The 26,280-nt window shown below is 46.8% G+C and overlaps 1 protein-coding gene across 27 annotated transcripts in view; it reads left to right on the forward strand.

The window, feature by feature from the left end:
• Positions 1-26,280, forward strand: part of KMT2C (lysine methyltransferase 2C) — a 293,121-nt gene that overhangs the window by 264,402 nt on the left and 2,439 nt on the right. For 12 of the 27 annotated variants that reach the window (XM_089917170.1, XM_089917174.1, XM_089917172.1 and 9 more), the window contains 17 exons: positions 1,658-3,376; positions 7,777-7,989; positions 8,683-8,847; positions 10,283-10,424; positions 10,560-10,707; positions 12,430-12,608; positions 12,695-12,831; positions 13,697-13,946; positions 15,170-15,309; positions 15,738-15,845; positions 17,203-18,322; positions 19,282-19,418; positions 20,212-20,354; positions 20,591-20,759; positions 24,094-24,210; positions 24,555-24,628; positions 24,998-25,106. In XM_089917170.1, the coding sequence (XP_089773296.1) occupies positions 1,658-3,376; positions 7,777-7,989; positions 8,683-8,847; positions 10,283-10,424; positions 10,560-10,707; positions 12,430-12,608; positions 12,695-12,831; positions 13,697-13,946; positions 15,170-15,309; positions 15,738-15,845; positions 17,203-18,322; positions 19,282-19,418; positions 20,212-20,354; positions 20,591-20,759; positions 24,094-24,210; positions 24,555-24,628; positions 24,998-25,106 (5,070 nt within the window). Of the gene's footprint in view, positions 1-1,657; positions 3,377-7,776; positions 7,990-8,682; positions 8,848-10,282; positions 10,425-10,559; positions 10,708-12,082; positions 12,130-12,429; positions 12,609-12,694; positions 12,832-13,696; positions 13,947-15,169; positions 15,310-15,737; positions 15,846-17,202; positions 18,323-19,068; positions 19,152-19,281; positions 19,419-20,211; positions 20,355-20,590; positions 20,760-24,093; positions 24,211-24,554; positions 24,629-24,997; positions 25,107-26,280 lie in introns of those variants that run through there. The other 15 variants (XM_089917167.1, XM_089917168.1, XM_089917178.1 and 12 more) reach the window with 12 other exon arrangements.

Consider the following 26,280-nt stretch of genomic DNA (forward strand, 5'->3'; position numbering starts at 1 on the left):
GTGAACACAGTTACATGCCCTGTCTTACCTGACGTTCTCTATAACCTTGTGAACAAGGTAGTATTATCACCATGTTACACATGAGGAATCTGCTGAGTCATTGTGGAGGTAGGTGACATAACTGATCATTGGAGTAGAGATTTCAACTGTGGCGTTTTGTCTCCAAGCTACAGCTACCACAGTAATGCCCCAACACAGGCTGACTACAGTATGATTTCCATTGTTTAAAACCAGGACTGTTCCGGAATGAGAGGTTTCCTTTCTCTTTAAAATTACTTTCTGGGGCCGTGTTTATTTCAAGTAAAAATGCTTTAAAGGATTTCTTTATAACTTATTTTTAGCCTTTTTATTGCCTTCTGGTATTTTTATATAAATTTTTTATGACGAGGGCCTAGCTTTTTTGCATATCCATGGATCAAATCCTATTTAGAAGGTAATACTATACTTGGAAAATAGGACACATCATCTCTACAACATAGTTGCCCGCAGTCCAGTGTTATCTTGTTAAGATAAGCAATTCATGACAATGTTTTTAAGAGAATTTTAAAATGTCACGTCAAAGGCATGGATCACCACATTCTGTATCCCAGTTAGTGTTCTGGTGCTTTATGTATGTTCATGCTCATTCGCCAGTCCGATGGTAATTCCTCAGTTCTAGCTAGTAAGCCAGTCAGGAAAGAGAAGAAAAGAAGTAGGAGTTGCCACAGCTACAGGAAAAGAGACCAGAACCATTATGTGCAGAGAATATGCTAGTCTGCCTGGGAAACTGTTGAAAATAAGTTGAAAACCTATCAGAACTGGCTCAGTGTACTAGTACAGTACACAAAAATTGAGTGATTTTGGAGGGTATGTACATCATCTTGCACCCCTTTCTCCCAGCTCCCTAAGTGAGGTGGTGTGTCCTTAGGACACAGGTTGTATCTTCATTGAGATTGGTCTGTAGCATCTGCCCATGGGGGTACAAAGGCTTTTGGGGATTAATTAACTGACACAAGTCAGTCGTTATATTAGGAGCCTCTTAGGAACTGTTCAAAACATTACCTCAGAGCTTTTACATATTTCAGAAATTATAATTTGAATATGTTACCCATTAAATTCAAGGAGTTTTATTACCAATCTAGTCTTTTTAACCTGGAGGGGAGGGTGTGGTATATGTACAGGTAATTCATCTTGTCTTAACATGTTGTACACTTTTGTATACTTAAGAAATGAAATCTTAACACGCCTAAATGGTTAAAGTTTGAGTTAAATCTCACAGTTAGTCTAACCTTATATATTAATGTAACTTCTGAAGAAGTTAACAATTAGCTGATTCCTGTGTAGCCTTTGTTTATTGTTTTATTTTTATATGTAGTTTAGTTTATGACTCAGAGAAAGATCTTCTTAAATATTTATTTCAGAAAAATGTTTTTCAAATTTGTTTTTGGTATTTCATATTTAGAAACATGCTATTATTGAAAAGCTTGGCAGTTTTAGTTGATCAGTCCTTCCTTTTTTTTTTTCCCTTGGTGATTTTTGCCATTGCCTAAGCAAGATATTTTTGCCTTTGCCTGATCTAACTGCGTTCTCTATAACCTCCACCATAATCATCAGCCAGTGTTTTTATTTGATACCCGTAGCACATATAAACGAGTAAGATTTAATTTTGCTCTTCCAGATTCGTAAACAACAGAAAGAGCATGCCGAGTTGATTGAAGATTACCGGATCAAGCAGCAGCAGCAGCAGCAGTGCGCCATGGCCCCGCCCACCGTGATGCCAGGTGTCCAGCCCCCGCTGCCCCTGGTGCCAGGTGCCGCCCCGCCCCCCATGAGCCAGCCCAGCTTCCCCATGGCGCCACTGCAGCTACAGCACCAGCAGCACACCGCGGTCATGCCCGGCCACACGAGCCCTGCGGGAACGCCCAGTTTGCCCAGTTTCCCTGGGTGGCAGCCTCCTGGTGCTCCTTCCCGCCCCGCCCTCAACCCTCCTAGGATTCAGCCTCCAGTGGCCCAGTTACCAATAAAAACTTGCCCCCCAGCCCCAGGGGCAGTGTCAAATGCAAATCCACAGAGTGGACCGCCACCACGGGTGGAATTCGATGACAATAACCCCTTTAGTGAAAGTTTTCAAGAGCGGGAACGTAAGGAACGTTTACGAGAACAGCAGGAGAGACAACGAATCCAGCTCATGCAAGAAGTAGATAGACAGAGAGCTTTGCAGCAGAGGGTGGAAATGGAGCAGCACGGCATGATGGGCTCAGAACTAAGCAGCAGGACACCTGTGTCCCAGATTCCATTCTACACTTCTGACCTGCCTTGTGATTTTACGCAACCTCCAAGACCCCTTCCGCAGCCTCCGCAGCAGCAGCAGCAAGCGGGGCCAGTTTTACAGCAGCAGAACCTACAGCAAGGGTCTATTAATTCACCGCCCACCCCAAATTTCATGCAAACCAGTGAGCGAAGGCACATGGGACCTCCCTCGTTTGTTCCTGACTCACCGTCAATTCCTGGTGGAAGCCCAAATTTCCATTCTGTGAAGCCGGTACATGGAGGTGTTCCTGGGGCCAGCTTCCAGCAGTCCCCGGTGAGGCCTCCTTTTACACCCGCTTTACCTGCGGCACCTCCAGTGGCTAATAGCAGTCTTCCCTGTGGCCAAGACCCGGCTGTAAGCCGTGGACAGAGTTACCCAGGATCAGCCCCGTCTCTCATTCAGCTGTATTCTGACATAATCCCGGAAGAGAAAGGGAAAAAGAAGAGAACAAGAAAGAAGAAGAAAGACGACGATGCGGAATCTACCAAGGCACCTTCTACTCCCCATTCGGATGTAACTGCTCCACCAACCCCGGGTGTCTCGGAAGCTGCCTCTGCTCCCGCAGTGAACACACCCGGCGAGCTCCCTCAGCAAGGAGAACCTGAGGCGGCGGAACCGGGCGGCCTATCACCTCCTGACCCGGCAGCGGGCCCGCTGCGCACAGAGCCAGAGAACGAACTGCCCAGCGGTGACTTCGCACGAGGGACCCCAGGTCAACAGACCTGTGCGAGTTCAGAGGTGGATAAGCGCCCCATCGATGCGCCTGCCCCCACTGGGGGGATGAAACTGGAGTCAACTGAGCCGGAGCAGCGCCCTGGCCCAGATGGGCCTGAACTGGAGGAGCGCCCTGGGGATCGGGCCAAAGAAAGGGCTGTGGCCGGCGCTGCCTGCCCGGGGCAGAGTCCTCCCCGACCTGCCGGCGCTCCTGCTGCCAAAGGAGATTCAGGCAATGAGCTTCTGAAGCACCTGCTGAAAAATAAAAAGGCATCTTCCCTTTTAAATCAAAAACCGGAAGGGAGTTTTTGTTCAGAAGACGACGGTACGAAGGATAACAAACTGGTTGAGAGGCAGAACCCAGCCGACGTGGTAAGTGTGGCTCAGGAGAACAACTTGCTTTTTTCCCCTTTTATTTTAAATTATGGTTACAACAGATTAGTGCCAACTGCTGTATTGATTTCAACGCTGTCTTTTATAACCTTTTTACTCTGGAGTAAAAAACCGCAGACCTCATGTTTTGGTTTATACCTATGAACTATATCAAGTAATAATTTGTTTACTGTATCTTTCAAAAATCAGAGAGCTGTAGGGACATGCGTTTCATACATAACATATTCCTGTCAGCTGATTATCACCACATTGAGTTGATCTAACTAAAACAAAGAAGTAAATATCTACATGTCCTAATTGCAAATAGAGTGCAGTTTCCATTAACCTCTTTGAAATATAGAAAATAGCTCACGCACCCTGTTAATACCCTCGGGGACTCTCAGGAATAACCCATATTGGGAATCTGTTCTGTTGCAAAGTATTAATACTTTATAGAAACACAGTTTTACAGGTAGATGCTATTTTATCTTTGTGGTTTTCCGTGTATCGATATTTTGCCCTTTTTAAGTTTTTAAGTGTTAGACTCTTTTTTTTCGGCTGCGTTGGGTCTTCGCCGCTGCACGCGGGCTTTCTCTAGTTGCAGCGAGCGGGGGCCACTCTTCGTTGCAGTGCGCGGGCCTCTCCTGTTGCGGAGCACGGGCTCTAGGCGCACAGGCTTCAATAGTTGTGGCATGCGGGTTCAGTAGTTGTGGCGCGCGGGCTTAGTTGCTCTGCAGCACGTGGGATCTTCTAGGACCAGGGATCGAACCCGTGTCCCCTGCATTGGCAGGTGGATTCTCAACCACTGTGCCGCCAGGGAAGTCCCCTTTTTAAGTTATAGAACATTGGATTTGCTTTTGTTTTTTCATTTGATGAAGAACTTTGTTGTAAATATACCTTTACAAGATTTGATCTCCTGCATTTCAGTGAACTTCCTTGACATATTTCCCAAACTGGAGTTTTCTAGGTTGTAGGAATTGGTTAACTTGTTTTATCTTTCAAATGCTACACTGCCTTGGCTATTGTGTTCATAAAGCTTTCCCTATAGTTCTTCTCAAATTAGATTTTAAATTTTTCAATTGAATGAGGTGGAGTGCTATATTTAGTTGTCCAAATTTGCAATTTTAAGATTGTTAGTGAAGCCATTTGTTTAGCAAGTATTGGCTTACTCTTTGTTTTCTCTTATTTGTCTGATTCAGTAGAGGTTGAATGGTAACCCCATAGAGTCATGTAATTTTTGTAAATTTTGGTGGTGGTAACTTTTTCAGTCATATTTGTCATCAGCAAATAGGCCTGATCTCTAGCTACTTTGTCCATTGCATCCTCTGCCCCTAGGAATACCAGGCTACTTGCAGTCCCTGAGTGTCTTTCTGATTTTACCCTTCCATATATGGCCATATGCTGCTGTTTCTGCCCTTCTTTGTTTTTTTTTACATCTGGCCAATATCTGTATCTTTTAAGGCTCAGTTCTGGAATCGTCTTCCCCAGATACCTTACTCAGCTCAGCCAGTCTCAAATAAGTGGATGCCCGTGTGCTTACATAGCAGTTTCTCTAGTACCACTGAGCATAGACGGCTCCTTGAAGGGTGTAGATGGCGTCCTGAGCACCTTTCTGTCCCTATGCCTTTCTATCTCAATACCACATAGTTGGTACTCGGTGGAGTGAAGTTAGGTCCTAATACTAGTGATTATATGTAAAAAAATATTTATATTGGGTGTCATGATAGAAAAAGGGATGAGATCAATTAGTATATGTATAAATGTTTGGACTATGTCACGTGTTCTCATATCCATCTGGGAGGGCAGCAAGGGGCGGAGGCCCTGGATTACTAGGGGTGATGCCTTCTTAACCACATTCTAGGGGTTACACTGTGCTCAGCGCTTGCCCTGAGGTACGGCAGGCACAATTATTATTCCCGTTTTACAAATGATGAAATTCATTTACTTTCTAGTCACGCTTAAGGCAGAATTGTTGTGGCAGTAGCTGGACAGGCCCAGTTTGTCCTCCGTGCTGAGGACATGTGTTTCCTCACACATAAGCTGGCATTAGTTGTAGTGTAGGGGTAAAGCCTTGGGAGGCTTTGAGAGCTCACATCACTCAGCTTGCGTCAAATCCATGTTCCGTCTCTTTCCAGCGTGCAGCCTGGGCAGGTCAGGCTTTCTGAGCCTCAGTTTCCTCATCTGTAAAACAGGATTAATAATGCTCCCTGTTACTGGGTTGCCACAGGGATTAAAGGAGTTAGGGTACACCTTGTGCTTGTGATATTAATAAAAGGTGGTGCATACCCATGACTACCAATGACATATCTAGGAATCTGGCAAGAGGAACGTAAAATTCTAGTATGTGCAAAGGTGTGACCACATGAATAGCTAATGAATGACTTTATCTTTACTAATAGATAAAAATGAGAGAAAACAACCTAAATCCACTAGTGTAGTTATTGATTGGATTATTGTTTCTGTATATCTATATCTGAATATACAGATTTTTTGCAGCCATTAAAATTTGTTACGTATGAATGTTTAATGTCACGGGGAACAAACCACGTCAAGTTTAAAAGGCAACCACCAGAATAAAAGAATACTGAGTGTGATTTCATTGTGTGTTTAGCAAAATACATGTAGGCATAGATAAAAGATCGAAAACAAATACATTAAAATGTGAACTATTCCTGTCTCGGGCAAACTTTTGGGTGATTTTTAATCTTTTGTGTTCTTCTGTAATTAAAAGTATTCTTTGAACTGTAGTAATGGCTGCTTTTTAGGGAAGTTGTGAGGATTGGAGAAGTCTGTTCAGCACTTACAGTGCCTGACCCTGCTGCACACCTAATAAGCGGTTGCATTGTTCTTCTCTTATAAGCTGGTAAGAAGTGCTTGGGCCTTGCTCTGTGCTACTCACACTGCAGTCCTTGAGGACTGGCGGCATCGGCCTTACCTGGGAGCTTTTCAGGAAGCAGGATATTGTGCCCCCAGCACAGGTGTACCAGTCAGAAGGTGCTTTTTACCAAGATCGCAGGTGATTCGCATTCATATGGACATGAGAGGCACAGCTCTAGGCCAGGGTTCTCTGAACTTTAATGTATCAGAATCACCTGGAGGGCTTGTTAAAGGTTTGGATTCAGTAGGTCTGGGGTGGGACCAGAGAATATGGATTTCTAACCATCCTAGGTGGTGCTCATTCTGCCGCTCTGGGGACCACCCTTTGAGAACCATCGATCTAGCCCTGGGATGGGCACTGTGTTCCTGCTTCCATATCCCCTCTTTTTTGTATGAGCCAGGAATGGTTTTTACACTTTTTAATGGTTGAAGAAAATCTGAAACAGAGTAGTGTTTCACAGCATGTGAAAATTATATGAAATTCAAGGTTCAGTGTCGATGAATTTAAAACATCTTATTAGACCATAGCCTAGCTCATTAGTTTATGAATTGTCTGTGGTTGATTTTGCAGTACCAGGGCAGAGAGTTGGGTAGCTGTATTTACTCTTTGGCCTTTTACAGAACAGTTTTGCCATCCATGCTCTAAGTCATTTATATATATATAAATGGAAACTGTGATCTGCAAACCCTCAAAGAGTCAATGCAGAGCACATTAAAATAAGTTTAGCAACTATAGTTGCCTATAGCAAAGTATAGCTGTCAAGTTTAGAAATAATGGCCCCTAAAAATAGTCCCATATTTTTAAGTATTGATAGTACTACCCTTAAAAACCTCTTTAAGGACTGGTTTGTTCTTAGCCATAGAGACAAAAGCAAAGAATAGGCTTATTTGCTATCATATAGGTCTTCTTTCATTGACTTTAAGTATGTAGCAGTTATTATTCAGTCAGATGTATGACCATGAACTAATTTGAATGAACAATGTTGTTTGTTTTTAGTGATCTCTGAGGCTAGCTGTTCCTCTCAACTGAGATGCATAGGCTGTGAAACTTTTCTGGAGCTTAGCAATGGTGCCCGCATACCTTGTATTTCACCCATTCCTAAGGGGGGCCCAAATAAGCCCCCAAGACCACCATGCAGAGGCCACCACAGCCATCTAGCTCAGAGCACCCCTTCCTCCACAGTTGCCAGTGGGCAGGAATAAGGAGCTCCGGGCTGTCACTGGCACAAGTATGGGCAGGCCTGAGGAGTAATGCTTCCTCTGAAAGGGAGAATAGCCACACTTAAGAGTTCTACTCTCTCCTCAAGCTTTGCAGCTTACTGATTTCCATACTTGAGAATCATGTTTCAAAAAAGGGATGCTGTTTTCAGAAAACAGGCCATTTGATGCCACCCATTTTCCCTCCTTAACTTTGGGTGCCCACGTTAGGAACATTGTGTCTTAGGATGGAACTGGATTAGCAGGAGCTGGAATTCAAGCGTGTGGATAGTTCACTTATTTCTTAACCTTTCCAATTACATTAGCAAACTTTGGGGGCTCAAGTGCAAGGTGGTTTTGGATGTGGCAACAGCCAGTTGCCAAAAACAGATGGAGGAAGTGAAACCAAGAAACAGCGAAGCAAAAGGACTCAGAGGACCGGAGAGAAGGCAGCACCTCGGTCGAAGAAAAGGAAAAAGGAAGAAGAGGAGAAACAAGCGATGTTCTCTACCACCGACACCTTTACCCACCTGAAGCAGGTGAGTCTTTTGGAGCAGCCCCTTTAAAAATTCAAGGAAGTGAGACATCAGAAGCTTTTCCAACCCTGTTAAAGTGAAACTTTCCCAAAAGTAGAGAGTTAAGGGGTAAAAGACATCTCAACAAGCAACCTAATAGGTTTCCTATGTGCAAGCAAACTTGCACCTTATCCTACTGGCACCCCAAAATTTTAGTAAAATAGATGGATTGGTTGGCGCTGGTCAAGATTTACTTATATTCAAAGGGAGCAGCCTCAGCACCAAGAAAAATTCCGTCCACGTTACTTGTGACTCCGGATGCAAAGAAACACAGGCATTGGTCTCTCCGCCTAGTAGAGTGCGTTCTTACACCTTTGTGGCTGTTACAGAAGGTGGGAGACAGCTGCTGAAGAGTGCCGCTGGGGGCACCTAGCCTCAGTTCAGCCCTGATTCTTGCTGAGCGAAGATAAGGAAGGTGTTTTTCTTGTTAGAAGCCTGGCAGCATCCCTTTAAGACAGATGAGAATAAGGCTCATTTTTAAGTATATCTCAAAGATTCCGTAGTCTCTCTCACTTATTCCAGCATTTTGATACTTGAATTTTTTAAGTCTTATTTTTCTCAAGCCTTATTTGACTAAGTTGCCTTGGGTCTTAGAAAAATTGAGAGACACTTGTTTTGTTTATCGTGTACATTACTCTTAAATGTGTTTTTCAATAGCAGCTCTCTCTGCTCCCTCTAATGGAACCAGTCATTGGAGTGAACTTTGCCCACTTTCTTCCTTACGGCAGTGGCCAGTTTAATAGTGGGAATCGACTTCTAGGAACTTTTGGCAGTGCTACCCTTGAAGGGGTTTCGGATTACTATTCTCAGTTGATCTACAAGGTATGTTTCTTTGCCAAGGTGTTACCTTGCTTCCTCTTTGGATGCCATATCAGAATTGGTAGAGCTTGTCTTGTTTTTCCATCTAGTTTACATCTATCTAATCTTCCAAGTTCCATTTAAACTCTAGTTCAACTAAAAGGTTAAAATTTTATCAGGTAAAGTGTTTCCAATATGAACATTTGAAATGTTTGTATAGGTCAGAATACAGATTGTGAAAAACATCCATTGTATATTTCTGTGGTAGGAAAATATGTATTTTCCTATAATCTTTATTAACTCTTAAGATGACTCCAAATTCAGAGTAAAAAATGTAGTTAGGAATTTACCCTGAAAAATACAATGAAAAAACCTAAAAACTTATTTTGTCTAATAATTTAGGTACTAATTGCACCTGTGCATTAGTTCTTAGGCTACAAAAATAATACCAAAGTGAACCAAGTTTATCTTTTGGTAATATTTTTTTAACAAAGTTTTATGATAGGCTCATTAGATACTCTTTACTTCACATCTGACTTGTGTTAAGTGATCTTTTTTGCAAAAATATTTGAGAGTATCATCATTTTTTCTGAGGGCTTCTCTTCTTTAGTATTAAAATCATTCTCTTGTGACATTCCGTTTATTATCGTTGTTGGCTTTTCTCTTCAGTTAGAACCTCTCCCAAGTCTTGTAAATGCCTTCTCTTCTGATGCAAGCTGTTCTCCACGCAACTTCATCATCTTCAGAAATCCTAGATCTTTGCAAGATTTGTAATTTTACCTTGCACTTGATTTGCATGAAATTATTGGTAGATTCCAACAGTCCCTGAGAGACTAGTCAATGAATCAGTGACAAATTGGTGACAGACGTTAAGCAGGGAGAAATGTTTGGGGGGAAACTACATTTGTTAAGGTTCAGTCCATTTAGTTGTTATTGCTACTCCTTTTGCTTCTTTTTGAGATTTTAGACAATCCAGATTCTAATATCTAAGATACAAGTTGCAGTTATGGATTAGGATCTTAAATTCTCAAGTTTTTGATAGAACTGGGGCATATCTTAATTTAATAAAGGAGTTTTTTGAGAACTCTCTGCAATTTATTGGTCGAATTTTAAAGCTGTCCTTCACTGGCTTTAACAGTGAAACTTGAAAAGAGTTGTACAGAATCAAATCAGGCACAGTATAAATTTGCTTCTTAATTTCAAAGCTAAGTACCCAAGCTGGGGAAAGTGAGCCAGTGGGTGGTATGTCCAGAGGATGATGGGTATTTGTTCCACTGAAATGCCTCCTGGCCTGTACGTTTCTTTTTCTTCTTGGTGTGCATTTTAGGAATGAAGGTGCCTCTGATTACATTTCTGTACCTTGCCTCCCTGTGCTGAAAATTCACAGAACTAAGTTTTAGCAAGGTCGTGGCATATTTGCTCAGTAGCATATAATTTAAAATTTTTTGGTCTCCTGCAGCAGAATAATTTAAGTAATCCTCCAACACCCCCTGCCTCTCTTCCTCCTACACCACCTCCTATGGCTTGTCCGAAGATGGCAAATGGTTTTGCAACAACTGAAGAACTTGCTGGAAAAGCTGGAGTATTAGTGAGCCATGAAGGTAGGATGCCAAGCCTCCAAGTCTTGTACCTTTGAGGAGTTTGCCGGCTGTGCGTGGTGAAATGGCAGTCGGATTGTAAAGTTTACCCATTACCAGTTTTGACTGATTTATGGTTTTGTGTTTTTGCTCTTCCAGTTACCAAAAGCCTAGGACCTAAACCATTTCACCTGCCATTCAGACCACACGATGACTTGTTGGCCAGAGCGATTGCTCAAGGCCCAAAGACAGTGGACGTTCCTGCTTCACTCCCAACACCGCCTCATAATAATCAGGAGGAATTAAGGTAGAAGTCCCTTTTTCTCAAGTATTTTCTTAGTTATTTCATTTATTTAAAAACGTATTATGTGTTTGTATATAGCATAATGTCTGTAGGAAAAGCATGTAAAAACACTTAAAAGGTGAAATTTGGTGAATAATTTTCTTCAGAATTTAAAGTTTATAAAACATTCTTACTATTAAAAAGAATTCATTTGTGCACTTTAGAAATCTCATATGATATAGGAGGTTCAACAAGTAATAATAATCGAATAGACATTTTAAGGCATTGGGACTCTCCATGCAAAATATTTCAAAGATCATTGCCCTTTATAAGCTGTTAATGTGATTTACTGGGTTTATTGATGTTTGCAGATGTCAGAATAAAAGAGTGGCAGTCACAGAGCAGAGCATGCTTTTGTGGAAGAGAATTTAAGGGCTGTCCTGTCCACAGTTTGTAACTCCTTTGTGTCAGTTCTTTAGCCCCAGGATTCTGATGAGGGAAAATCAGCTTCTCCTAGTAGATAGTCACAACCCAGCCAGTTAGATCCAGGGGAGGTTCTTATATATATGGCTCATCAAATTATTCTCTCTTCTTGGAAAATCTGCTAACCACCCTCTCTTTGATAAGACGCCATTGGACTAAGACCCTTTACTGTATAAATGAGAAGACTGCGGACCACGGGGAAGTGACTTGTCCAAAGTTAGAACCCAGCTCTTTGTTTCTCCTGGACCTTACCGCTAGATTCGTGCCGGAGTTGTCATTCAGGGGCAGCTGCGGGAGGCGGCCTCCCGGGTGTGCGTGTCGGGGCCGCCCGCTCCGGGGTCTCACAGGGACCCCTTGGAAGCCTCTCTCGGGTCTCCTGTTAATGCTGCTTCTCACAGCCTTCCTTCAGCCTGACGGCGTCTCCTCTGGGGTGGGGGGGTGTGAGACCCCAGGTTCTCGAGCTGCCGTGCAACGTTTAGCCCAAGACCACACTCGCCCTACAGCCCCATTTGCCTTTGTAACCTTTAGCTTCTTGGACTAGACCAGTCTCTTCCTTTTTGCACTTCACTTTGTCAGTTAAGAGAAATGAAGGCCTGTGAAGCCATAGTGGCCAGTGTTCCCGTCTGTGCGCGCGGGTCTGGGTGTGTGGTGGACTGCTGAAGCCATAGTGGCCGGTGTTCCCGTCTGTGCGCGTGGGCCTGGGTGTGTGGTGGACTGCTGAAGCCATAGTGGCCGGTGTTCCCGTCTGTGCGCGCGGGCCTGGGTGTGTGGTGGGCTGCTGAAGCCATAGTGGCCAGTGTTCCCGTCTGTGCGCGCGGGCCTGGGTGTGTGGTGGACTGCTGAAGCCATAGTGGCCAGTGTTCCCGTCTGTGCGCGCGGGCCTGGGTGTGTGGTGGACTGCTCTTTCCTTTTTCAGCTACAGGAGTGTTTCCTAGTCTCAGTGATCTGGAGCTTTGCAAAGGTGTGAGTATCCATTCTTTCTATGCTGTGTTATAATCTGAACGTCTTCCTCCTTTGGCAGGTCTTTAAACTTGGATGCTAAAGCTTTAGTCAGAAGGAAACATACCATTTAAATTACTTTATAGTTAAACATATTTCTTATTTTTTTCCCAAGAGATTTCCTGTTTGGCCCTGAACTGAATCTTTGGCTTCTCAGGTTATTGTCACTGTCCAAAGGTCTCACACGTAGACAGGGCTGGGCTGGTGCGGGAAGCCCCCAGCAGCAGCCTTGCGCCTGCTAATGTGTATTTATTCTGCTCCCAGGACACAGGACCATGGGGGTGACCGGGACACCCCTGACAGTGTTGTGCCCTCGTCCTCTCCTGAGAGTGTGGTCGGCATGGAAGTGAGCAGATACCCAGACCTGTCCCTGGTCAAAGAGGAGCCTCCGGAGCCCGTGCCATCCCCCATCATTCCAATCCTCCCGAGCGGCACCGGGAAAGGTAGGGGGCGCAGTGCAGTGCGGGGGCTGGCTGATATGAATGTTTAGAAAAGCTGTTAACACTCAACTCATTCTTCCTTTTTTAAGGGTTGGAATCTAGAAGGAATGACATCAAAACTGAGCCGGGCACTTTATTTTTCACGTCACCTTTTGGTGCATCCCCAAATGGTCCCCGATCGGGTCTCATATCTGTGGCAATCACTCTGCATCCTACAGCTGCTGAGGTAAAGATGGACTGGCTGTTGGACGTTGTAGAATATTACCCATTCCTAAAGGAGTGTCAGGTGGCTCACAGTGACACGTACAGCTGGGTCATCGCAGATAAAGATTAAAGTTAGGGCTTGGCTTAGCAGTCCCTTCAGACATCTACGCTGCTGTGAGTACTAGAAGTTGATCTCAGCCTCAGTCAAGACAGAAAGGGCAAATTGAAGTCAGAGATCTCATTGTTTTACTAAAGAATGTATAATGGTAAGAACTCTTCAGAGAGTTGATAACTATTTACACGTAGAAAATTAAGCAGTGAAGAGCTTTGTCAACAGTGAAAGTTTTCCAGAAGCACTATGTTCAGGAAGCAGCTGCTCATATCAAACACTAGTACATGGCTGAGGGTTTTTTCAAACTCTTAATTCTTGATGATGTTTCGTTGGCAACCAGACTCATAGCCTGTTGGCAGGGCGTTTTGGCCATCAGCAGAACATAGCAGTGGTGTGTTCTCGTGGACTGTGTCAGACTTCTGCCCAGAGCTGGGGGGGGTCCACTTGAAGGAAGCTTCTGACCAGCTGTAAAAACCATGACAAGGTTTAACTCATTCCTTGAATTAAAATGTCTAAGATAGTTTAACGTTCTCTCAAATATTTAACATTAATTGGAATCCCTGTATGAGGATTTCTGTATATGGAAGCTTTGTTTGGGTATTGGCCCATTAAAACCCTTTTTACCCCCCGAGGCTCTTAAGTCTAAATAAAAATGGTTGGATTTTCTTGAGGCGTATGCACCGTGCGGATAGCATTTATCCTAACGTGAGTTGTTCTTCAGTGGTTCTCTGTGGCCTTCTGGGCGGGTAATGCAGCATTTGCCATTTTGTTTTAGAACATTAGCAGTGTTGTGGCTGCGTTCTCCGACCTCCTCCACGTTCGGATCCCTAACAGCTACGAGGTTAGTAATGCTCCAGATGTTCCATCCGTGGGTTTGGTCAGTAGCCACAGAGTAAACCCAGGTTTGGAGTATCGACAGCGTTTATTTCTTCGTGGGCCTCCACCAGGATCTGCAAACCCTCCCAGACTAGCCAGCTCTTACCACCTGAAGCAGCCTACTGTGCCCTTCCCTCCAGCAAGCAATGGTGAGCTGGTTTCCAGTTTGTTGACCCCAGATTCGTTCTTGATTCAAAAGTTACGCCGCTTCTCTTTAAGATCTCGCTTTGATTTTAGGGGAGTAACAGGTCACGTGTTGGCACGCAGTCCTTGGTGACTTAACCACCCCCCCCACCCCACCCCCACCCCCACCCACCCACCCCCCCACCCCCCCCCGGGTGCTGTCTTCTGAGGCGTGACTGGATCTTTAGTGCCTGGGGCCTACGTCACACCCTCTTGTCAGCGCTCTGCTTACCCTTGAGCCGCGTTTGCTCTCCTGCGGCCTGAGCCTCCCCTCCCACTTAGCGCTGTGTCACACTGTGCAGACGAGGCCGCCATCTCTGCCCGTGTTCCTGGTCCCTTTCCTTCTGCGGCATCTCCGGGGCCCCTCTCTCTCTTCTGTAGGTGCGCTCACACCTTCCCCGTCACTGAAAGGTGGGCCCGTTCCTCGCACCTGTGTGGCGTCCCTTCCCTCCCCATCTTCCCGTCTGGCCTCCCCCTCACCCCGCTCTCCCCGCCTCTTCGCTCCCTAGTTTCTTGGCCGTCTTGTTTCCGTCCTCACCTGCTCTTAGAGCCCAGCCTCTCCCCACGTCTCGCCCTTGAGCCACGCTGACAGTTGCTCGTGTTGGGTTTGAACTCTCAGCCTCTGGCTGCTCTGTCACCCTTGCTTTCTCCCTGCTTCTCCCTCCTGCCTTCATGGCCACGCGAGCGACGTGCTCTGAGATCGCCACACGCTTTCCAGTCTGTGTCCTTGCTTGCATTTTTATTTTGGCCCTGGAACTTCTTCATCCCTCTTCGACTTTCCAAATCACACTCATTGAAGACTCTCGTTCACATACCTCTTCATCTTTCATAAGAGATTTCGTACCCTCTTCACCCTGGAGCAAAAGTATTCTCTCTCCCCCTACTCACTCTGCACTGAGACTGGAGACGACCCTCCGCGCGTCCCAGTTTCCCTCCGCACTTCTCACAGCCCAGTGTGTTGTCCCAGCCGTGTGAGGATAGCTTCCTTTCTTTGTACCCCAGTGTCATGCACGTAATAGATGCCCCGTAACCACTGCTTAGAAAATAAGATTTTTATCAGTTACAAAAGACTAACGTGTGGTAAATTAAATGAGCCGTATTGCAGTCAGTTGGTGCATACAGCTTTGCACCCCGGACCCCTGTTGTTAGTGGTCGGCTTTAGTCGCTAATGAACACCTTTTGTCTCTAGGCCTTTCTGGGTGCGCGGGCACTAGTCACGGTGTCACAGAAAGTGCGGCTCTCAGGCCACAGTGGTGCTGCCACTGTCATGTCGTCGTTCTGGGCCACGGCGTGAGGAAGCCGGCCAGAGACCCGGCCTTTGTGAGCAAGGTACTCGCACATCCCTCCCCTGACCCCCGGGTCTCCGCCCACCCCCGCCGTGCCTGGGCAGCGCCTGCTCCTGCATCAGGAGGAGTCGCTTCTGGGGCTCCACAGACGTCTCCCCCAGCGGTCGCCATCGGCATATGTTTCATGTGCTTGAGCTTAAAACCAAGTAGCTACAGCAGCCTGTTCAGGGGGTCCGATGAGAGCCGCATTATTTTTAAACGGTGAAATATGGAAAGTAAAGTTTATTTCTGCAAAGGTAGTTTCTCTGTGGCTAAATTATTATATGCTAAATACTGGCTCGTAGTTACCTTTGTACTGCTTTTAGGATTGCTGCTTTCACTTTGAACAGAACAGACCCAGCCCCGTGCAGATCTTGTTCTTATTAGATCCCGACTTGTCGAGCTCCCCACACCTTTCTCTTTGCTTTTCAGGGCTCCCGAGACAGCTCCAGCAGAGCGGAGAAGGACATTGTCTTCTGTAGTAACAACTGCTTTATTCTCTATTCGTCAGCGGCACAAGCAGAAGCCTCAGAAAGCAAGGTAGGACGGGGGCAGCTCAGTCAGCGGTCCGCGTCGAGTGGCGCCTGTGTTTTGGGGGTGTGTCCGCTTCCCCCACCCAGAGCTCCCCCCGGGGAGTCCGAGCAGATGCTCCCCGGGTTGGGAAGGAGTGCTTGGTCCAGGCCGTTACTGCAAACTAAGTAACTTGAGCTTATTCAGCAAGAGTGGGCAGACTTGAACTATGTCTTAACAGGTCAGAAGTGAATAAAACACTACTATTAAAATCTGTAATTTTACTTATTTAATTACAAATACCTTAATTTAATCACAACTATAAAGTATTGCTTTAGTGATCTTGTCCCAATGGGAAAACCTGTTCACAACCACAATTCAGGTCTATTCATGTATTTTGGGGGGAAAGTATCTGTCTTGTACCAGGTTGGAAAAGGTCTGTTTGTTTTTTGTGTGATTTAAGTGTATCTTTGGGTGTGTAGCTGATGTGGACGATACGTTTTTAACCGTTTGCGTTGAAGGAAGTTTTTCCCATGCTGTGATAGTCTCTCCTCCCTCCACATCATTGCTCTTGCGTCTTTCTCAGAAGAATGTTCTGGAGATGCTTATTTTCTTAAAAAGGCAGTAGCGCCCAGTGTAATAAAATTCAAGCTACTTGCCAAATAAATTTATACTTTAAAATATATCAGCCTAGATGAGAGAAGGAATTTTTTTTCCCACCACATAATCTCGTGAGTCTGTGTGCAGTGTCTGCCTGCTTCTAGATTTCCTGTGAGGCGCGTCTTGCGTCTTTTTTCAGAGCTGTGTAGGGTGGGGTGCATGAGAAGGTGGGTTCGCTGTTGATTTGCTAATGACGACACTTTGTATCTTAAAAGAAACTAATGGAACTTCTGTCTCAGCTCAGCCCTTTCAGCAGTTGGATGGGAGCCGGGCAACCTCTGAGAAAAGTTAAATATGATTTGTTTGTTGACAGGGGACTTCTTCCCCATCTTTCACACTTATGCCAATTAATTAAGCCTAAGATTAACAAACAGGAATTTCAGTGGGTGGGACGAGCTCATAGAAAATTATGATCCGGAGTTCTTATTTGGTGTAACAAAAAGCTGTTCCGTCTTGTAAATTAAATTAGCTCCCGTGACATGAAAAGTTTTAGGAGCAGAATACCCTCCAGCGTTAGAGCTTTGCAGAGAACACACTCTCTCTCTGTCGAGACGCGAGCACCACGGGCACGCAGCACTGACCTCCGCCGTGCGCCAGTCCTCTTACTTACAGACCCAGAGCCAAACACCCTGCTGATGGAACCCTGCGGCTTGGCTTCTTGTTGTAGCAAGAATTGCCTTGGGGGCTTTGGAATTAACTCTTTCTCGTGTTTCTTTTTTTTGTGCAGGAATCCGTTCCTTCATTGCCACACTCGCCTATAAAAGAGACGCCTTCCAGAGCATTTCATCAGTACAGTAACAACATCTCCACTTTAGACGTGCACTGTCTGCCACAGCTCCAGGAAAAAGCTTCGCCCCCAGCGTCACCGCCCATCACTTTCCCTCCTGCTTTGGAAGCAGCCAAAGTGGAGGCAAAGCCAGATGAGCTTAAGGTGACGGTCAAGCTAAAGCCTCGGCTACGGACTGTCCACGGTGGGTTTGAAGACTGTAGGCCGATCACTAAAAAGTGGAGGGGGATGAAGTGGAAGAAGTGGAGCGTCCACATCGTGATCCCCAAGGGGACCTTCAGACCCCCGTGTGAAGATGAAATTGACGAGTTTCTGAAGAACCTGGGCACTTCCCTGAAACCCGATCCTGTGCCCAAAGACTATCGGAAGTGTTGCTTCTGTCACGAAGAAGGCGATGGATTGACAGACGGACCGGCGAGGCTGCTCAACCTTGACTTGGACCTGTGGGTCCATTTGAATTGTGCCCTGTGGTCCACGGAGGTGTACGAGACCCAGGCTGGTGCCTTAATAAACGTGGAGCTAGCCCTGAGGAGAGGCCTACAGATGAAATGTGTCTTCTGCCATAAGATGGGGGCCACCAGCGGGTGTCACAGATTTCGATGCACCAACATTTATCACTTTACTTGCGCCATTAAAGCACAATGCATGTTTTTTAAAGATAAAACTATGCTTTGTCCCATGCACAAACCAAAGGGAATTCACGAGCAGGAATTAAGTTACTTTGCCGTCTTCAGGAGGGTCTACGTGCAGCGTGATGAGGTACGACAGATTGCCAGCATCGTGCAGCGGGGAGAGCGTGACCACACCTTCCGTGTGGGAAGCCTCATCTTCCACACGATCGGCCAGCTGCTTCCACAGCAGATGCAAGCGTTCCACTCTCCCAAAGCACTCTTCCCCGTGGGCTACGAAGCCAGCCGGCTGTACTGGAGCACGCGCTACGCCAACCGCCGCTGTCGCTACCTGTGCTCCATCGAGGAGAAGGACGGGCGCCCCATGTTCGTCATCAGAATCGTGGAGCAAGGCCACGAAGATCTCGTCTTAAGTGACACCTCACCCAAAGGTGAGGCCCCGCCTGTAGGCTCCGCCGAGCCTGTCACTCCAGGGTTAGGCTAATGAATGTTTTATGTCAGTATTTCCATGGTTTTCCTCACGTCTGTTTCATATTTTATCACAGCAGGTGTGGATTCTTCATTTACAAATGCAAGTCTTAACTTCTTTGTATTGTCAAACCTTGCTGTCTTTTTCTAAACACTTGCTAGAATTACTCTAAATCAGAATATATATTATTCCAACAGAGTTTATAAAATAAATAGGAGAATGATTTGCAGATAAAGGTTGCCTGTCACTTACATTGGGGACCCTCTTGTTAATGTCACCTAGAAGGTGGGAACTGTATTTAAAGCCATATTGTCTTATCTCAGGAGCATCAGATATTAAACAGATTTAGAGCCAGAAATGAGACTTAATTTCGGCCTCTAGGGTTAAGCCTAGATTGTCATTTTTATTGATGTAGAAAGTGCTGCAGAACTGCTTTTTTTTTTCAAGTTTAGCAGTTTTTTTTTAAAAAGTATGAAAATGCTCTAAAGATAATTCCATTGAAAATATCAATTTCATATTTTAACTCTGAGAGAAAAGGATATATCTACAGATACTACTTAATTGGATTAATCATTTGAAAATCTAATATGCTGCTTGGCCAGCATGAAAGTGAGTTTTAACTACTTGTATGAATTTCAGTTATATTTAACTTTCTTTTCCACTTCTCCTGTTTAATTTCCTTAATGTAACATATTCTTTTCCCCCAAGCTTCATAAAGTCTTTAAAACTACTGCCATCCAATAAGCAGGTAGTATACCAGGCTTGTTAGATCACTGCCCACGGGCTTTAACTTGGATCTGGTAAGTCTTCGTGAGCGGTTGGTCGTTTCGTTCTTGTTTTTATACTGTATCCTGTTTTCCTCTCTGTTTAGCTAAGAGCAAGTTTGTCATTAAAAAAAAATATCTTTTTGTCCATACATAGGTGTTTGGGATAAGATTTTGGAGCCTGTGGCATGTGTGAGAAAAGAGTCGGAAATGCTGCAGCTCTTCCCAGCCTACTTAAAAGGGGAGGATCTCTTCGGCTTGACCGTCTCTGCGGTGGCGCGGATCGCGGAATCAGTGAGTGCCGGGGCCGAGGCCGGAGAGCCACCCCCTCTCACACGACGCACCTTACTTAACACGGGGCTGTCACTCTCACAACACTTGAAGGTAGTGGTTTTGTCGGGGGTGAACTCCTGTCGCTCTGAAAGAAAACGAGGCATCGGTGAGTCGTAGGCGTCTCCGTGCTCACTTGGTGAGGCAGCTTACCACCCAGTGTTAATGGCCACTTTCCTGCCCGGGGCCCAGGGTTGGTCACCAGAGCACAGTTGGATTTCACGAGCCCTTACTGTCTGATGCCTGCTTGTTACAAGCACGTATGCCAGTGAGTCTACACACAGCGCTTTTGGAAAACTGCATGATTATAAGGTATTGTTCTCGAGAAAAAAGTCACTGGTGGGTTTTCTTCAGAGAAGCAGTGGACACCCCGAAAGCCACTGAGTACTGTACCCAGTTGCTTTCTTTGGTGGAGCCCTGCCTAAACGATATGCATCTGTCATGTCTCCAGAAGACAGTGTCCACAAGAAACATATTCTAGAAAAGACCTTTAGCACGAATGGTTTTAGGAGTTAACCTGAAGTTATAGCTGTGCTCCCAGGCTCCCGAGGGTGGTAAGCGCATCGTACACAGTCAGGTTCTGAGCGCAGGCTGCTGCTGTTAACGTGGCTTGAAAGAGCCCCTTGTTACCAACATTTTGAAAATGTTGACAAGTTACTTTCATGGAATTCAAGTTGGGCCATCCTTTGGCCGGCTCAAGATTGCCTGTGCTCTTGATCAGGTGAGTTAATTTTTCGTTTATTTTGCTTCTTTCCAGCTCCCTGGGGTTGAGGCGTGTGAAAACTACACCTTCCGATACGGCCGGAACCCTCTCATGGAGCTGCCCCTGGCCGTCAACCCCACAGGTTGTGCCCGTTCTGAACCTAAAATGAGTGCCCACGTCAAGAGGTTTGTGTTAAGGTATTTTGTTTTGACTTCACATAGTACAGCCCGGGGGTTCCAGGCCTCTCAGGGGTTTTCTGTGCCTGGTCTGTCTGCTGCTTACAAACCCGCTGCCTCTGGCTGTGTCTGTGCGGCCGCGCCAGCTAGGCGGCTTTCCCTGTGTGTGCTGTCAGTGAGAACATGAACCAGCCGGGCCCCTCAGAGGTGTCTCCGCTCTCCCTTTGTGTCCCCGTCGGCACGCCGTCGCCCCACAGGCCTCACACCCTGAACAGCACCAGTGCCTCCAAGTCGTTCCAGAGCACAGTCACCGGGGAGCTGAGCGCACCTTACAGCAAGCAGTTCGTCCACTCCAAGTCGTCGCAGTACCGCAAGATGAAAACCGAGTGGAAGTCCAACGTGTACCTGGCCCGGTCTCGGATTCAGGTGAGTGGGGCTTGGCTTCTGGGAGGAGGGGAGGTGGGCTCGGAGGGTGCTGGCATCCGGCACATGAGACAGGAGACCGCGGGCCGCAGGGAGAGAAACCCCGTCAGCCCGGGGCGCCGGCCGCTCCGTCCGCGGTCTTGGAGGGCGGATGCTTTACTCCCCCGCGTGAAAGGACGGCTTCTGGACATCCTCTCTGTACCTCCTGATGAGGGCTCACGGGACGCGGGGAGTGCTGTATCTTCCACACATGGGATCCGCGGCGCGCTCACTAGGGCTCTTTCAAGGCACTTGTGAAAAATACAAACGAAAATAGTTTCAAAAGGTGCCCAGTTTCAGAAGCTTCTCTTCATGAAATGATCGTGTAGTTTCTGATGGATAGACGGTAGAACACCTTACAGGTAAAGCCATCTCTAGGCTAAGCACACTTCCTGAAGAAACAGATGTCTATGTGGCATCTCCCCTTGGAGGCCCAGGATGGAGTTACGAGCTCTCACACTGCCAGCGTCCTCCGTCTCAAAGGCTGGTCACCCTCCAGGCCCTTCATATCGCTGAGCAGTGTCACCATCTCCTAACCGAGCGCGCTGGCCTCACTACCCCAGACCCCAAAGCATCATCGGTTCCTGCTGCCTTCTTTCCTCCCAGAAGAGTTTCCCCAAATCCACTGCCCGCTCTGCTGCCTGTTCTAACTGCCCGGCTCACCTGCAGGCACTGCTGCAGGCCTGTCCGTCCCTCCCATGCAGTCCCCTCAGGAGCCAGGGCGGTCCCTTCACATAGAAACCTGATTTACACATTGTCTGTATTCATTGACGCTCTTCTTTCTGTAGAAACTTCTAGGACCTACTCTTGATTCTTGATATTTCGAATTTTTACCAAAATGGGCCTGGGTTAGGGTCATTTTTATTTATTGCTTTCCCCACTGGTGAGCCCTTTCAGCCTGAAGCAGTGTGGCCATCAGTCTGAGAAATGTTTTTGGTTAATTCTTTTGCAGATTCCTACCTCTGTTTCTCTCTGTACACAAATACAGACCGTCAGCACCGGCATCAGCTGGGGGTTTGCGGGTTTGGGGTCCCCAGCCTTACTGAACCTGGCCCCTGAGTGGGGCCCGCAGCGGTTCTCGCGCCGGGGAAGGCTTCTGTCTCGGGTCTGCCCTCCTGCTGTGGCCTTGTTTCTGGTTCCTTGTCCTCGTCCTGAGCTGCTTCTGCTTTATCTGCTGTCTGAGCTTTCTGCTCTTGATCTTTTTATCTGATACCTTTGCTTTCATATTACAAATGCAGGGTCTTCCTGGTCTTTTTGCTGTTGCCTCAGAAATGGAGCCTCAAAAGATTCCACTCGAGGCAGTGGTGTCTTCCTCCTCCGCTCAGTCCCTTCCCCGTTTAAAATGTTCCCAAACAGCTCGTTCACTCTGACCATCCCTGGTCTCCAGTCTTGGTTTTGCTCCCTTACGTCACGTTAAGGGTTTCTTAACTGCCTGCGTTCAGTCTGTCATCTTTAACCCGAAGCGTTTTTGAGAGTTTTTGATGTTTGGTCACCTTTTTTCTTCCTCCATCCTGTCCACCTCCCTTCCATCCACCTCCCGGGTAATCATGTTAACGACCCAGTAAGTGTCCTGTGTCTTTTCCCTGCTCTTCCCTTAACACTACCTACACATCTGTGTGCGTATGGAAAAGTGGGATTGTCTTATCTACGCTTTTCTGCATCTTCCTTTTCTCACTAATATTTACACCCCTCTAGAACAACTGAGGTAGCCGCGATTCATTCTCTTGAATGTCTCTGTGATGCTCCGTGATGTTGATGAACTGTAATTAATGAAACCACCCCACTGCTCATGAGCCTGTATTTTGTTTACAGTTCTTTCCCACAACAAACAGTGTTGCCATCAATATCTTGTACAAATATCCCCATGTATTGGTAACTTCACTTCAGTGGTGTGTAGGCCCCAAAGTGAGATTTCTGTGTTAGAAGTACATGTACTTTTCATTTTAGCAGACATTGCCTGTTTTCTAAAAAGGCTATAATTGCCCACTTCTTCCTGCAGTGTATGAGACTGTTTTTCTTGTTTTCCCGTTGGTAGTGTTACCGCCCTTTTGTATTTTTGCCAGCCTATTCAGCGTAGACCGACAGTGTCACCTCGGTTGCAACTTTTCGTGTTTGCCACTTGGGTCTGCTCTTCTGTGAACTACCTTTGTCCGTTGTGCAGTTTATAAGAACTTGTACTATTAGGCAAAGGATGTTTTGTAGGGGAAGATACCTACCAGAAAGTATGGTATGTTTTTTCCTATAAGAGTTTTAATTTTTATATAGTCGAACGTATAATTTTCTGTAGCTTCTGTTCTTGGTTAAGACTGTAGGTTGCATATGTACTTTCTTAGATTTTTTTTCTTTCAGGAATTTTATTCTTTATGTTTAAGACAAATTTATTTTTTTTCCATTGAATAACCAGTTGTGGAAGCACCATTTAGTATTGGGTTGGCCAAAAAGTCCGTTGGGGTTTTTCTGTAAGAGTTGTGGAAAAACCCAAATGAACTTGTTGACCAACCTAGTAATGTATATAACCCGTCCATATTAAACTGAACTTTAGTACTACCAAACTACTGTACATTAAGTTTTCACGCGTGCCTGGGTCTGTTTGGATTCTCTCTTCATTTCCACTGACCTTCTTGTCTCTTATGCCAAACTGTATTCATCTCCATACAGATTCTTTCTGTGTGTTCTAGTTTGTTCAGCTCAGAGTCTCATCTGGAATTGAACAGCTAAATTGCATAAGTGGTTTTTTTCAGAAGTTAATTCAATTCACATACCAAAATTTCTAACAACAGCACACCCTGTACTGTGTGCCCCCAGGTGGTGCTTGGTGAGGACCGAGTCTGGTGGGGATCTGGTCAGTTTTAGCTGAGAATGCAGAAACTCAAATTATAATAATCCCTTATAGTTAGCCCTGTTTCTGTTCTGTAAGCTTATTGTTATGTCAGGTCCTTTTAGAAATGGTGGGTTAAAAAAAATAGCAGAAGCCATTAGCCTGTTGAGTTGGTGGGATCTGGGAGTGATACTGCACACAAGATGAGAGAGCCAGTTAGGAGCAGTGCCCAGCCAGTCAGCAGTACCACTTTGTAAAAATGCCCTAAGAGTTTAGTGTCGAAAAGATACAAAGACAAGTAGGTGAGAAGATTGTCCAGTGTTCAGGGTTCAGGTGAGAGTGTGGTCAGTGAGAAGGTCAGGTGAGTTCAGGTGGGGTCTTCAGTGTGGCTTGGGTGGTACCTTTGTGCGAGAGAGGCTGCAGGCCAGTTGCCCCTGGAAGCCAAGTGGTTCTGAGGTGTGTACACGTGCGTTTCCTCAGGGGCTGGGCCTGTACGCCGCTCGGGACATCGAGAAGCACACCATGGTCATCGAGTACATCGGGACCATCATCCGGAACGAAGTCGCCAACAGAAAGGAGAAGCTTTACGAGTCCCAGGTGAGCGCGCACCCCTCCTGTGCCGTCCGACAGCTGCGGCGCAGGCCCGGATCGGACCGTCACGCTGGTGGGAGTGCAGTGTCGAGCAGAGCCACGTCTGGATTTTTGTATTTTCCTCCTGTTTTTTCCATCCGTCTTACTGTCAGCGAGGATGTGGCTGGATTGATGCGCCTGGCTTCACAGGCCACCTGCCAACATGTTCCGTTCACAGCTTGTAGACGTCACCTGACGGGCTGGCGTGTTGTCCCCGCGAGTGTGACCGGGGTGCGTGTCGGCAAAAGTCCGGCTTCGCCCCCTCACGTGGACGGGAACACAGAGGGGGTTCTGACCTCTTTCTCTTTCAGAACCGAGGCGTGTACATGTTCCGCATGGACAACGACCACGTGATCGATGCCACGCTCACGGGAGGGCCTGCAAGGTGAGGGGGGTCTGAGCGGGAGGCGCGATGGGGCGGGGTCTGAGCGGGAGGTATGATGGGTCAGTGCGCTCACTGGGGCCTTTCAGTCATGGAGAGAAGTTTTATTTAAAATTGTATGTGTGGGACTTCCCCGGCGGTCCAGTGGTTAAGACTCTCCGCTGTCACTGCCAGGGCCCCAGGTTCAGACCCTGGTCGGGGAACTAAGATCCCACAAGCCGTGCAGCCAACAACAAAGAAAATGTGTATATTCTATTAATGGATAGATAGAAGTGTAATTAGAAAAAGTTTTCCCTGTGAGCTGAAAGGTTTTTTTTTAAAAGCTTCTTGCAAAGTCTTACAGTAAGTCGTTTCTGAAACGGCGGCTTGCAGGTACATCAACCACTCGTGCGCGCCGAACTGTGTGGCCGAGGTGGTGACTTTCGAGCGAGGACACAAGATCATCATCAGCTCCAGCCGGAGGATCCAGAAGGGGGAAGAGGTAAGCGCGGGCCGCACCTAATCCGCTCAGCGGTTTGCAGTCCTTCGCTGCTGCAAGGCCCTCCTCCCGGAAGGTCAGCCTCGGCCACCCCGCACATCACGGTTCGACAGTCTTTGCCCTGCAGATTCCGCGTCCCCACGTCGCTCGTGTGAACGGGCTCCTCTCGACCCCCGTGCTGTCCCTTCGGCTCGGTGACCCTCTCTCTCTTTAAAATGATGCCCGTCGTCGAGCTCATGGCCGAGAATATCACGGGATTGGTGCCTCGTGGTCCCCGGGGTCATCGTGGCTCACGTGAGGTCACCCTGAGGCTGTAGGCGGCAAATCTGGGGGTCCCCGTGGCTGCTCTCACACTCAGGGCCAGTACAGGCTCACAGGCTTTTCCACCAACAGCTTCTTAGGCAGTTTGGCGGCCTCGTTGGGTGTCTTTCCCTGCCCCACGGGTCACTTCGGCCCAGCACGTCGCCTGTTAGGATTCTTATTAGTCTTGATCGCCTTGTTTACGTTTCCTGACTTTGTCACAATTGTGACGAGCACGCGTTTCGCCGTACGCTCCGTGCCTGGAATCGGGATGTCCTGGGAAGCGGCTGCCACGCGGTGTGGGTTCCGTGGGGAACCTCCCCTCTTCAGGGAGGGAGGCGCCTGAGGCTCTTTTCTGGGTTTGAGCCCCCAGCCCTACGTGAACAGAGCTGTGAGATTATACTTGTATTTTTTGGTCCTCTTTTTGGAATGTGCTTTTTTTAAGTCAAGAATTGACCTGAGGCCTATTTTGCACATCTCACCAACTTGAGTGAATTAGAGAAAGGATGTGAGGACCCCAGGGTGGTGTCACGGCGTGGGGACAGATGGAGGCTCGGCAGTCCCACACCCTGCTCGCGCCCCTCCGAGTGGGCCGCGTAAGCCCTCCAGCCTGTACTTCGCCTTACGCACAAGGAGAAACAATTCCTCATGGAGTTCCTGTAAGAACTCAGTAAATACCGGTGTGTTCCCTTCCGGTGCAGAAGGGAAGTCTTTGCAAATAGTGTCCCAGGGTATTTGAATCAGAGGGACCTTGGCCATGTCAGGTTTCTCAGGGGTCGGGGTCCCGGGGTGAGGCTTACACCGTGGGAATCACGCAGACCCCCGTCCACCCTGACAGCAGGGTTGATCTGAGATATTAATGATGATGCGGTTGCGC

The sequence above is a fragment of the Delphinapterus leucas genome, chromosome 9 (assembly GCF_059928025.1).
Source record: "Delphinapterus leucas isolate spDelLeu-1000000601 "Yukka" chromosome 9, BTC_Dleu_Yukka2, whole genome shotgun sequence".
In the NCBI taxonomy this organism is placed as follows: Eukaryota; Metazoa; Chordata; class Mammalia; order Artiodactyla; family Monodontidae; genus Delphinapterus; species Delphinapterus leucas.